Source organism: Malus domestica, chromosome 03 (assembly GCF_042453785.1).
Source record: "Malus domestica chromosome 03, GDT2T_hap1".
Taxonomy (NCBI): Eukaryota; Viridiplantae; Streptophyta; class Magnoliopsida; order Rosales; family Rosaceae; genus Malus; species Malus domestica.
The window spans coordinates 10,230,163-10,243,730 of NC_091663.1; the positions used below are offsets into that span (position 1 = coordinate 10,230,163).

Sequence of the window (13,568 nt, forward strand, 5' to 3'; positions counted from 1 at the left end):
CAAGATGTGTTTTCTTCTAGGTACTGAGATGTGATTCTTGCATTTCCGGCATATTTCTTCGGTGATACTTTCCTGGTTTAACATTTCTCCTTAGCCTGGACCGACATCTTCTTTTCCATGTTCATCTGGTTTTTCAATCTTCAGTGTTGCACATAATTCAGCATCTATTTTTCCGGGTAAATGAAAACCCATTGGCTAACTTTCCTTCTGCTGTTTTTCGTTTTTTTTTGTTACGTTTTCATTGTTACATTGTCTCAATTTATCCATTTTGGATCGTTACTTTGACATATGTTGTTTTCTTTCATGCAAAAATGGTTGTGGTGCGTAGTTGCATTTGACCGATGTCTAAGGTCATTTTGTGTCATGAAGTTGCACTCTCTTTCACCAAAATGCAGTATGCTCACACGCGACCATTTGGTCTAGCGGCACCTGTTTTTGCTTTGTTAGAGGAGGCCGAGTTCAAATCTCATGACTCGAGTTGTTTGGAGCTTGTCCAAGTTTATGCTAGAAAACTGATTGGGGGAGGCTGTCAAATGCCTATATAATGTAGGAAAATTTTGAAAATTTATCGAAGTCGTCATTCACACAAAGGTATTCCTCGCCACAAATTGAAGCTGTCATCGAGATTCTTGCCGGGCGAGGAGTACAGAATGTTAGTATTAAAATTTATTGAAGTCGTCATTCACACAAAGGTACTCCTCGCCACAAATTGAAGCCGTCGTCGAGATTCTTGCCGGGCGAGGAGTACAGAACGTTAGTATTAAGTTGTTTCTTGCCTCCCAACTCTGCCGCCATAAGAGAAGGCATTTTCGAAGTCTGAAATTCCATTAGTATTTCATTAACGTAAAGTTGAGTAAGCCAATCCATGGAAGGAAGGGGTTATATGTTGGAAAGTTTCTCTTTAAATTTGCAGAAAGGACATGAGGGGTCAGTGTTAGGATAAAATTCCCTCAAGTTGCTTCTCGTTTTAAACATGCTCTTAAAAAACGATTGAAACGTTGAAGTACATTACTAAAAATCATGTAAATCTAAAATTATATGACCGTTGGATCAAATAATTGTCATTTTAATGTTTCTTTGCAGAATCGCATTCATCTATTTTCTTTATTATATATGAATGTGCTAATAATTTTAAATTTGTATATTTTTTTTGTAGAAATAATCTATGAATGACAAAATTAATAAACAGTTCTGATTTTTTAAGAGTTATGGACTTATAAACTCTGTGTAAAAAGAGGAAGTCATCCGATCTTAACCCAAAATGTGGAATTCCTCACTGTTAGAGAACTAATATATAGCGATATAAATCGTATTCCAGAATAAATCATAAAAAATTCATAACGGAATATTGTGGAAAGGGAGAAGGGAGGCTATACTTGGAACCGGATCCCCTCCGGACATAAATATACTGGGCTTGCTGAGCAAGGGATCGTTGAAATTTGATTTAACAGTTACAATTATTATTAGAGGGTCTCCTGTTTGTAGTCGTTGGATCAAATTTTAATGGAATGAATTCCTTGCTCAACAAACTCAATTTTATTGGGTCCGGAGGAGATCCAATTTAGCTATACTTAACACTTTTTAACTTTATTATTGTAAATTTAACACGTACTAATTAATAATAGAGTCTATAAAAATGAAAGATTTTTTAGTGTGACTGTCATACGAGCTGGTATACTATGTGTCCTTATATAAATTATGGATTATATGTATTAAAATGTTAATAATTTAAAAATTAAAATTTTCTACCACTTTCATAAAAACATATGATATGTCATCCAGATTTCCTTGGCAACTAAAAATTTCTCAACAAAAAGTTGGCACACAGTATAAGTGTAAAAGATTTGATCTCGTACTTTGGCAGCTTCTATTGTTATTGCTGCATCTGTCACCGCACCACCTCAGCAGCTGGGACCAACAAAATAAAAAAACAAACAAAATAGTTTAGGATTGATCCAAATGTGAGGACGTGGCGAGAGAAGCGAGAAAAGCAGAAGAAAGTTAAGGCTTCTCTTTCCTTCCCGACTCCAAAGGTGGTAGTGGCGGACGTAGGACGTTGTCGTTGGTTGGGTCGGTGGACAGACAGACACCCCAATATCCCATTTCCAGATTCATTCATTCGAAAATCTCAACCTCTCTCTCCTATCTCTCTCTCTCTCTCTCTCTCTCTCTCTCTCTCTAGAATGCAAACAACACATCCCAAGCCAAGGTACGTTTTCTCTGTTTTTTCAGTATCATTTATCATGTTACTTGTTGGATTTTCATCATAATTTAATCTTCTCAATTTGTTTTGTGAATTTTTATTTATAAATGATTGATGGAAATGATTTTCTCATCTAACTTTTAACAAATTCCAACACTTTCATTGCGCTTCTTCTTCAGGTTTCTCATCTGCTAAACGGAAGATTCAATATTTGATGGTATTTTCTGGGTGTTTTTAATCGTTTAATAAGAACATTGAAAACTGAAATTCCCTTAGTATAGAGAGAATGGGTAATTTTGGAAGCACCACCTCCGGGGGTCGCCGGAGGCACCGCCCGCAACCCCAAATGTCTGGGGGTACTCATGTTTTTGCTGCTTCCACACCACCTCATCCGTCTCAATATCCGAACGGACCAGACTCCAATCCGCCGCAATACCATCAGAACCCGTCTCAATATACAAATGGATCAAACCCCAATCCGCCCCAGTTCCTCCAATACCCCAGATTCTACCTGCCGCCGCCTGTGCCGGTACCCTATCCGCAGTCTTTTCACGGCAGCGGAGTCTATATGGGCCCCACTCCCGCCAATTGGGTTCACGGGCAGTTCCCTTTCGGTGCTGCTCCCCCTGCCCCTGCCCCTCAGGGTGCTCCCTTTGTGGAACATCAGAAGACGATCACCATTAAGAATGCCGTGAATATCAAGAAAGACTCTTTGCGGGTAGAGCCGGATGAGGAGAATCCCGGGAGGTTCCTTGTTGCTTTCACGTTTGATGCTGCTGCGCCCGGAAGGTAAATGTTTCATGGATGCATGTTCTATGAGAGTACGTTGTATGCTTTGACCATGGGAGTAGTGATGTTTGACTAATGACTATGGCTTTTTGAAAAGATGTAGTTCTTTGATGACATTAGATTAGTTGAATTTGTTTCGAGCTGATTATTTGGTTTATTGGTGATACTTGGTGGTCATGTTGGGCAATATTTATATGCCTTGATCAAGTCAACTGTTTGAAAACATAGCATAGTCTTGTAGACCAAGGAGGAAAGCGTATAGCCTAGCTCAAGCTGTCAAGCTTATTACATGGTTAATATTGTCTAATGATAGAGGTTAAGGGCCTAGGGCAGATGAACTGCTAAATGAAGTTATGAGGCTTCTGCCCCTGCTGTAAAATGATTTACAAATCTGTCGGTGTTATTTGTGACATGGAGATTATGGGAGTCTAATATTTCTCGTTTGAAGTTTAAACAAAACCTCTTTTCCTAATTGTCTAAAGTTTCTTATTCAGTTGTTAAACACCTTCATACGATGTTCTTAGACAACATAATGTGTATGTGCAGCTAGAAAGGGTCTTCTCATTCTTCTCAACTTTTGTTTTTTTTTTTTCGTTTTGCGGTAGCTAAATGCATTCATGTGATGTGATGTTTCTTCTACAAGTGTTCCCTTTTACTTGATTATTTATCCCCTGTTTTGTGCCACAGCATTACAGTTCTTTTTTTCGCTAAAGAAGATGCAGACTGTAAACTGATAGCAACAAAGGAAAGCTTGCTTAAATCTGTTACAGTGCCTTTTGAGAAAGGCCTTGGTCAAAAGTTTAGACAACCCTCCGGAACTGGGATTGACTTCTCAGTGTTTGAGGACATAGGGTTAAGCAAAGAGGGTGACATAGAAGTCTATCCTCTTATGGTGAAGGCTGAATGCTGTCCCTTGAATGAAAGTGAGCAGGAATTGGTTGGAAACTCAGCTAGGAATTCTCAGATCACCCAGGCGGTGTTTGAAAAGAAGGACAATGGGGAATACAGAGTGCGGGTGATGAAGCAGATACTATGGGTGAATGGTATGAGGTACGAGCTACAGGAGATCTATGGTATTGGGAATTCGCTTGAAAGTGATCAAAGTGGAAATGATTCTGGCAAAGAATGTATAATTTGCTTGTCAGAGCCTCGAGATACAACTGTCCTCCCATGCCGGCACATGGTATGTAAAGATTCTATTCTTTCCCTCGTCTTCTATCTTTAGTTTGAATGAACAAATCTTTATGTGATGTCCTTTTTTATTTTGCTTATGAGAGAAATTGAATCTAAGTTCTATCCTCATAAACCTCCACACAATTCCACTTGAACTACATTGTTTGGGGGAGAGAGACATCCCTAACTTTCATAACTTTTCTGGCTGAAAAAGTGCATCATCCGCTTCCACCCCCGCCCACTCCTACAGACTTCCATTTAGCCTCAGAAGTTCAGAACATATTGTTTCCCTCTTGGATGTATAAAGGAGCATCGCAAATTGGCCAGAATCCACTTTGTATCACTCCCTATGTTTATGGTCTTTTGGTTGATGTTACATCTTGGGAGTTCTGCTCTGGTGTTGTAATTTGAGCATGCCCAAGTTTTATCTTCGTTTCTTCTGGCTAATATTTTGTCTTTTGACTGCAGTGCATGTGCAGTGGTTGTGCTAAGGTTCTGAGGTTCCAGACAAATAGATGCCCCGTCTGTAGGCAACCAGTGGATCGTCTCTTGGAAATCAAGGTGAACAATGGAGCTGATAGTTCAGAATAGGATGCTATCAACACTGGTAAAATCTATAAAATCCAAAAGAAAACGAAAGAAGAAAAGGAAAAACACGACCCAACTTTCTCACATCAGTATTTAGTAACGACAGTATCGTGTCCTAACACAACGCGCTTTATTTACTTTTAACCTGTCTTGATCGTTGTCGTGCTTTTCCTAATGACGCCACTGTGGATTGTTCGGATCATTGTGAGCTCCACTCTGAGTGTGAGTTTTTTAACCGTTACGGTAGATATGCAAACCTGGTTTTGAGAGTTGTATTGAGTATGTTAGAAAGATTGTATACCGGTTTGCAAAGTGCATAGAAAGATCGAACGCATTTCTCACAAAATAAGGTTGATATGTATCTTCAAGCTAGTTGAGATTCTTTAGTTTGTACTTCGTGTGATGGTAATGAACTATATCTATTTGACATGTACTTTATCTAAACTCGAATTTGAATTAGATTTCACTTTATTGGATGTGCTCATGCTTTGAAATTTTATTGAGGATAATTGTTTCTAGATGACTTTATGTGTTCAAATCCCATTGACGATGCGAGATAGTCGTTACTTAACACTACTTTTTCCTTGTATTTTAGTGCGATAGAGGGTGAGCTCACCCTCTATCACACTAAAATACTCTTTGTATTAAGTCCTTTTACAACCTCCAAATAACTCTTATTTTTTTCTTCAATTTGTGTAAATACTATTTTCTTTAGAAAGTATTAAAGATTCAATTTGAAGGGTAAGCACTCTAATACGTATTTTTCAGAACTATCAAATTCGACATCCACCCCTATTAGAATACACGAAATAAGGTTTTTTTTAGTCAAAATGGTCCTGGAGATTTACATAATTCCTCACTTTAGGTATTGAAATTTGAAATCGATAGAAGTTTGTCCACCGTTAATCATCTTGTTCATTCCGTGAAAATCTCAGTTAAATAAGGACCAAAATGACAAAAACCACTTTCAGTTAATGAAAAACAAAGTTTAAAATTGATCATTCATCCATTGTATAACATGTGACAATGGATAGTGATTTTCACTCTCATTTTCTCCTTACACACTCCTTGGAGAAAATCATTTTGATACATTGAAATCATTATACTCTCAAGTTGAGTTGTTTTAAGCAACAACTCGTTTATTTGGACTCTAAAAATTACCAAGCACAATTGACACAGACTTTGAAGCTTACAATCAAAACTAAAAGCATAGGTTATGTGAGTATAGCTTGCATGAACTCTGCATCTTCTGCCATAGCTCGTACAGTCTCTGGCCAAAGACAAGCTTCAAAATCAATACTTCCTTCTTCAGCCCCAGGAAACACCGATAAGCTCCCAACCCATCTTTCTTGAATTCTGCTTCGCACAGCAATCGGCCTTCCCCACCCAAAATCATTACCATACACATTGAACCGCGGCGAGCTTCCTGTGAACAAATCAAGAGTTTCTGGATCCATTTGTGAATTTGGAAGAAATGTAGGAGCTTTTACCCAATCCTCCATGAACTTCCTCACTTCTTCAGCTTTCAGCGCACCAATTTTTTCGTTTATTCGGAAGGCTGCCCACCCTAGTCCATGTTGTGCTAGCTCCCCTGCTGTGCACTTCACAAGAACGCCTAGAACCGCATTCCCGAGGTACTCTTTTGGCAATGGTGGCTCCATTCTTTGCCGCAATCCCGCTACAATCCGGTAGCGAACTTCTTGATCTGGGTTCAGATTTCTGGCACGCGTTACCGCTCGCCAAAGATGAGCCATGAGTGCTTGAAGGGATGAGATCGTGTTATTGTCCGTGGTGCCCATCTCAACATTAGCCTTGGACTTGAGCTCTGCCACTTTCTCTTTAGGAAAATGAAATACTACCCTTTGTGGAGAATTCAAAGACGACGATCCATGTCCAATTACAGGCTTCTTGGTCATGATTTCTTGAACGTAGGAGAAGGGTAGCTGAATTGGAAGATCAATCATGCCGTCATGAAATTGACGAGCGAAAACAGGACGAGGTTGAGAAATTTTACCAGAAGGTTCAACACGAGAAATTTCAGACCACGTATTGAAGAAATGCCAGAAAGAGGTACCATCAACGACCATATGATTTATACTGCAACCAATAAAGATTCCGTCAACAAGCTCAGTGACTTGTACTGCAAGCAATGGTTTCGAAACACCCTCGTAGTTCCAAGCCTCCATCATAGAAAAGAGGTGGTTGACAATGTCATCTGCAAGATAAACAGATTCAAGGATATCCACCACTTTGACACCATCGGCAGCTGCATGGACAAACTCAGCTCCGTCGCCATTACAGTCGATGAAGAAAGAACCAGTGTTATCGTTACCATTTTTAGTCAGGGCGAGCCGACCAGCGAGCGGGTAGAAAATATTCAAGGTCCGGGCAAGAGTGGATTTTAGGTGGTCTATCAAGCTGTTGCTCTCTTCCGTCTCTGCTGATTTCTTGAAGAGAAGCCCTTTATGAATGTAATCAATTTGGATCAAGCGCAGATCCCACGGAGCCAACTCGATTGATCTGTGATTTAACCCATCGTCGTCGTCATTCGTTGGTCGGATGGTGCTGGTGGAGATGTGCCGAATCGGAGTCATTTCAATTGATTGCAGCTCACAACGTTGAAAGGTGATGGTTATAAAATGTGGTGATATTGTTTACGATGGAAGATAGAACAACGAGATAAGCATGGAGGATTTTATAATCCTAACATATAATAAAGATATGTATTTTGTCAACTAAAAGGGGCGTAGTCATTGTGTATTTCAGATTATTTTAAAAGATTTTTTTAATAAGTCACATATTTGAAAGGATTGTAAAATCCTTACAACTTTAAAATATTCTTATAGATTTTGATTAAAGATTTGAAAGGATTTTATGGACTTTGATTAAAGATTTGAATGGATTTTGAGAGACTCTCTTCTCGTTTTAAAAATTATTTTTTTAAATAAATAAGATTAAACTTGAATGAAAAACTATTCAAAACACTCTAGACAACTTTAATTTAATCATAAAGACAAATAATTTCAAAAATGTCAAGGTTGCCCTTGAAAACCTTCATACAACAACTTAATACAAAAGATAATAAAGTATGGGCATGGGCTCCAGGAAACAAGGCATGTCGGAAGTCCATATGCATTCAGCAAGTTCACATGCCGTTCAAAACAAAAGCAAAAGAAGACAAATAATTCGGTCCACTTTCAGAAACAGTAACACTGACAGTTTTCAAAAACAGTGCAAAGTTACTATTTAAAAACGTTGTAAATAGTTGTTTTCTTTTTGAAAAGTTGTTTTGTCGTTTAGGAAATTGATTTGTATATAAGGGAGTCTTTCCTCCCATGCAAGGACACCTTAATACACATTACTCCAATACACCTCAAGCATAGAACATCCGAAACATTCCTATCCTTTGTAAACATTTTATATATCAATAAAAGTTCAAGTGTACAGATTCAAGCAATCTCCAAGTCTTAAGTAAGTTTTTTTTTTCTTTCTTTAGTATGTTTGTTTAAATAGACTTCTAGTCCAAAATAGGGAAACACTATTGTAGTTATATTATTAACCTGCTAAACTGACGATCATACTTTGTTCGAGCACTCTGTTATAGTTGAATGCTTACCATACAAATAATTGGACATGAACCAGGGTACCTCTAAGTTCTTCTTAGCTCTGAGTTTAACTTTGAAGGCCTTATACCTGCATTGTGAGTGACCGTCATGCTGAAACATGTCGAGTTTCATGTGCAAGGTTTTATGTCCACTTGTTATAATGGTCATCTGACTATTTAACTGGACCTTTGCTTTCTGAATTTGGTATCAGAGCCAAGTTTAGCATTTTAATAGTATAATTATAATAGTAAATTAAGTACCTTGAGGTAGGAAGTCATTAACACAACTGATATCACACACCTGTTTAATTTTATATGAACAATAGATATTATTGTCTTTGTAGACCATGTCAACCACAACCACCATGTATTTATTATCCTAGACATCCAACTACAACTAGCATAAAGAGAAGATTAGCATATATTTCCAAAAGAATTAGCAAGACTTTGAAGAAGTAGAAGTTTTATCCTGGTTATCTTGAACACCCTTTATTTATTAATAAATATAATAACACAGAAGTGCAGCATAACGTATTAGCAGCAAAAAGAGTAACATATCATACTTTAAAGACCTTGCGAGAAGAAAGAGAGTTTTTAAGAAACTAGTTAATCATAACTTTAGAGAAAGGTAAACTATAGTTTATGATAGATTATCTTAATTTAGAAATCAGTGAACCTCAAAAAAGAAAAATCACTCTAGACCAAAATAGTTTAGTTTGTTATTTTCCTTTGAGAAAGCATAATCGTATTTTGTATAGTGAAGAAGATCCATAATCCAATAGTATTATAGATCTTAGTATTAGTCAAGCAGAAAATATAAAACTAGAAAATAATGAGCGTAATTATTTGTTAAACCAGTTGTTAGAGCATTGTCAGAAAAATTCTATAAAAACAATTAGACAAAATTTAGATTATATTACATCTAAGTTAGAAGATAATAATAAAAATATCCAAAGGTTTCCTTGCAAAAAAGAGATAAAAGAGCTTATTGACCTCATAGATAGTAAGTCTAAGCAAGTAGAACTTAGATCACTAGAAATAGTTGAGCAATTAAAATTAAAAGTTCAAAAAATTCAATTAGTGCAAAAAGAGTTGAGTGAACAAGTAGATAAGTTACATGATAAAATAGATAAATTATTCAATTAGTGCAAAAAGAGTTGAGTGAACAAGCATTTTAATAGTAAATTAAGTACCTTGAGGTAGAAAGTCATTAACACAACTGATATCACATACTTGTTTAACCTTATATGAACAATAGATATTATTGTCTTTGTAGACCATGTCAACCACAACCACCATGTATTTATTATCCTAGACATCCAACTACAACTAGCATAAAGAGAAGATTAGCATATATTTCCAAAAGAATTTGCAAGACTTTGAAGAAGTAGAAGTTTTATCCTGGTTATTTTGAACACCCTACATTTATTAATAAATATAATAACACAGAAGTGCAGCATAACGTATTAGCAGCAAAAAGAGTAACATATCATACTTTAAAGACCTTGCGAGAAGAAAGAGAGTTTTTAAGAAACTAGTTAATCATAACTTTAGAGAAAGGTAGACTGTAGTTTATGATAAATTATCTTAATTTAGAAATTAGTGAACCTCAAAAAAGAAAAATCATTCAAGACCAAAATAGTTTAGTTTGTTATTTTCCTTTGAGAAAGCATAATCATATTTTGTATAGTGAAGAAGATCCATAATCCAATAGTATTATAGATCTTATTATTAGTCAGGCAGAAAATATAAAACTAGAAAATAATAAGCATAATTATTTGTTAAACCAGTTGTTAGAGCATTGTCAGAAAAATTCCATAAAAACAATTAGACAAAATTTAGATTATATTACATCTAAGTTAGAAGATAATAATCAAAATATCCAAAGGTTTCCTTGCAAGAGAGAGATAAAAGAGCTTATTGACCTCATAGATAGTAAGTCTAAGCAAGTAGAACTTAGATCACTAGAAATAGTTGAGCAATTAAAATTAGAAGTTCAAAAAAATTAAATTAGTGCAAAAATAGTTGAGTGAACAAGTAGATAAGTTACATGATAAAATAGATAAATTATTCAATTAGTGCAAAAAGAGTTGAGTGAACAAGCATTTTAATAGTATAATTATAATAGTAAATAAAGTACCTTGGGATAGGAAGTCATTAACACAACTGATATCACACACTTGTTTAACTTTATATGAACAATAGATATTATTGTCTTTGTAGACCATGTCAACCATAACCACCATGTATTTATTATCCTAGACATCCAACTACAACTTGCATAAAGAGAAGATTAGCATATATTTCCAAAAGAATTAGCAAGACTTTGAAGACGTAGAAGTTTTATGCTGGTTATCTTGAACACTATTAATAAATATAATAACACAGAAGTGCAACATAACGTACTAGCAGCAAAAAGAATAACATATTATACTTTAGAGACCTTGCGAGAAGAAAGAGAGTTTTTAAGAAACTAGTTAATCATAAATTTAGAGAAAGGTAGACTGTAGTTTATGATAGATTATCTTAATTTAGAAATTAGTGAACCTCAAAAAAGAAAAATCACTCTAGACCCAAATAGTTTAGTTTGTTATTTTCCTTTGAGAAAGCATAATCATATTTTGTATAGTGAAGAAGATCCGCAAGTCAATAGTATAATAGATCTTATTATTAGTCAAGCAGAAAATATAAAACTAGAAAATAAGAAGCATAATTATTTGTTACACCAGTTGTTAGAGCATTTTCAGAAAAATTGCATAAAAACAATTAGACAAAATTTAGATGATATTATATCTCAGTTAGAAGATAATAATAAAAATATCCAAAGGTTTCCTTGCAAAATAGAGATAAAAGAGCTTATTGACCTTATAGATAGTAAGTCTAAGCAAGTAGAACTTAGATCACTAGAAATAGTTGAGCAAATAAAATTAGAAGTTCAGAAAATTAAATTAGTGCAAAAAGAGTTGAGTGAATAAGTAGATAAGTTACATGATAAAGTAGATAAATTATTCAATTAGTGCAAAAAGAGTTGAGTGAACAAGCATTTTAATAGTATAATTATGGGTAAATTACATAGTAGCCCCTCAGGTTTGAGGTCTATTGCAATCTTATACAACATCTTTAAAACATTTCACTTTCATACCTCAAGTATTATTTTATTTCAATTTCATACAACCGTTAGATTTTCCATCCATGGATTTGTTAAATGCTGACGTAGCTGCCACATATATGACACGTGGCTGCCAAATGTCTGCCACGTGTCAAATAAAATAATTTTTTAATTTAAAAAAAAAAAAACATATCTACCACTTTTTTTTTTCTCTCTTTCTTCTTCTTCTCTTTCTCTTTCTTCTTCTTCTGGGTTCGGACCCCCTTTTTTTTTTTTCCTTCTTCTTCTTCTTCTTCCTCCTCCTCCTCTTTCTTCTTCTCTTCTTCTTCCTCCTTCTTCTTCTGGGTTCCATCCCTTTTTTTTTTTTTCTCTCTTTCTTCTTCTTTTCTTTCTCTTTCTTCTTCTTCTTCTCTTTCTCTTTCTTCTTCTTCTGGGTTCGGACCCTTTTTTTTTTTTTCTTCTTCTTCTTCTTCTTCTCCCTCCTCCTCCTCTTTCTTCTTCTCTTCTTCTTCTTCCTCCTTCTTCTTCTGGGTTCGGTCCCTTTCTTTTATTTTTTATTTTTTTTTTCTTCTTCTTCTTCTTCTTTCTCATCCTCCTCCTCCTCCTCTTTCTTCTTCTCTTCTTCTTCTTCCTCCTTCTTTTTCTGGGTTCGGTCCCTTTTTTTTTTTTCTTCTTCTTCTTCTTCTTCCTCCTCCTCCTCCTCCTCTTTCTTCTTCTTCCTCCTTCTTCTGGGTTCGGACCCCTTTCTTTTTTTTTCTTTTTTTTCTTCTTCTTCTTCTTTCTCCTCCCTCCTCTTTCTTCTTCTCTTCTTCTTCTTCCTCCTTCTTCTGGGTTCGGTCCCTTTTTTTTTTTTTTTCTTCTTCTTCTTCTTCTTCCTCATCCTCCTCCTCTTTCTTCTTCTCTTCTTCTTCTTCCTCCTTTTTCTGGGTTCGGTCCCTTTTTTTTTTTTTTTTGTCTTCTTCTTCTTCTTCTTCCTCCTCCTCCTCCTCCTCTTTCTTCTTCTTCCTCCTTCTTCTGGATTTGGACTCCTTTTTTTTTTTTTTCTTCTTCTTCTTCTTCTTCCTCCTCCTCCTCCTCCTTTTTCTTCTTCTTCCTCCTTCTTCTGGGTTCAGTCCCTTTTTTTTTCTTCTTCTTCCAATTTCAGGTTTTTTAAAAAAAAATTAAAAAATTATTTTATTTGCCACGTGGCAGACATTTGGCAGCCACGTGTCATATATGTGGTAGCCACGTCAGCATTTAACAGATCCATGGATGGAAAATCTAACGGTTGTATGAAATTGAAATAAAATAGTACTTGAGGTATGAAAGTGAAATGTTTTAAAGATGTTGTATAAGATTGCAATAGACCTCAAACCTGAGGGGCTACTATGTAATTTACCCTATAATTATAATAGTAAATTAATTACCTTGAGGTAGGAAGTCATTAACACAACCAATGTCTTAAATGCCGATAATATCGGCGATATTTCACCGATATTATCGATTTTTTGCTTTACCGATATTTTAATAGGTATCCAAGGTGTTTTTGTCAAAATATCGCGATATTACCAATACTATCGCGAAATTTTGGATCTGTACAAATCGGAGAAGAACGTCAGAGCTTCTACAGCTCCGGCCTACTGTAAAAGAACACCCTAGACTCCGATCTAGGTATCAAAATGAAATAGAAGACGAGAGGAATTTTTTTATAACTTCCGTTTGCATGAAACAGTCGGAGGTGTTCGAAAAGTTCGTCGACACTCACGGCCTTGCCGGAGCTGGGTGTGCCTTCCCCCAGGTCGATCTCCTCCTAAAACCTTGTTAAAAAAACCAGATAAAACTTATTATATCTCGATTCTCAACCACACCACACAACATCCAAGATGAATTGAGGGCTTACCTAACCGGAGAAGGATCAAGAGAACTCACCGGAGAGTTCCTGGGTTTCACTGTCCTAGCTGCACCTAGAGAAAGGGAGAGAAAGACGAGGTTTAGCTTGTCTCTGTGAAGATGAGGGAAGAGAGAGTGCTGCCGACGAATTTCTGCAGCGCGTCTGTGAAGATGAGGGAGGAGACGGTGCAGAGAGAAGCGCATCTGTGAAGATGAGGGAGGAGACGGTGTGG

The 13,568-nt window shown here is 36.1% G+C and overlaps 2 protein-coding genes across 2 annotated transcripts; one reads left to right on the forward strand and one right to left on the reverse strand.

Moving 5' to 3' along the window:
* The first annotated feature begins 1,971 nt into the window (after positions 1 to 1,971).
* On the forward strand, positions 1,972 to 5,229 carry LOC103401511 (probable E3 ubiquitin-protein ligase LUL2). Its single transcript, XM_029099807.2, has 4 exons — positions 1,972 to 2,209; positions 2,383 to 2,992; positions 3,680 to 4,175; positions 4,634 to 5,229. The coding sequence occupies exons 2-4, from the start codon at positions 2,490 to 2,492 to the stop codon at positions 4,754 to 4,756; spliced, it is 1,122 nt and encodes a 373-aa protein (XP_028955640.2). The 5' UTR covers positions 1,972 to 2,209; positions 2,383 to 2,489; the 3' UTR covers positions 4,757 to 5,229.
* Positions 5,230 to 5,967: 738 nt separating this feature from the next.
* LOC103416054 (uncharacterized acetyltransferase At3g50280-like) lies at positions 5,968 to 7,347 on the reverse strand. The gene has a single exon (XM_008354333.4). It carries the CDS (start codon positions 7,345 to 7,347, stop codon positions 5,968 to 5,970), a length of 1,380 nt encoding a protein of 459 aa, XP_008352555.3.
* Positions 7,348 to 13,568: the final 6,221 nt, after the last annotated feature.

Bases quoted from the DNA above. Each gene is read 5' to 3' on its own strand.
- LOC103401511 (XM_029099807.2), top strand. From the start codon at position 2,490: ATGGGTAATTTTGGAAGCACCACCTCCGGGGGTCGCCGGAGGCACCGC. The intron at 2,993-3,679 runs GTAAATGTTTCA...TTTGTGCCACAG, and splicing joins GATGCTGCTGCGCCCGGAAG to CATTACAGTTCTTTTTTTCG. The intron at 4,176-4,633 runs GTATGTAAAGAT...TTTTGACTGCAG, and splicing joins TCCTCCCATGCCGGCACATG to TGCATGTGCAGTGGTTGTGC.
- LOC103416054 (XM_008354333.4), bottom strand. From the start codon at position 7,347: ATGACTCCGATTCGGCACATCTCCACCAGCACCATCCGACCAACGAAT.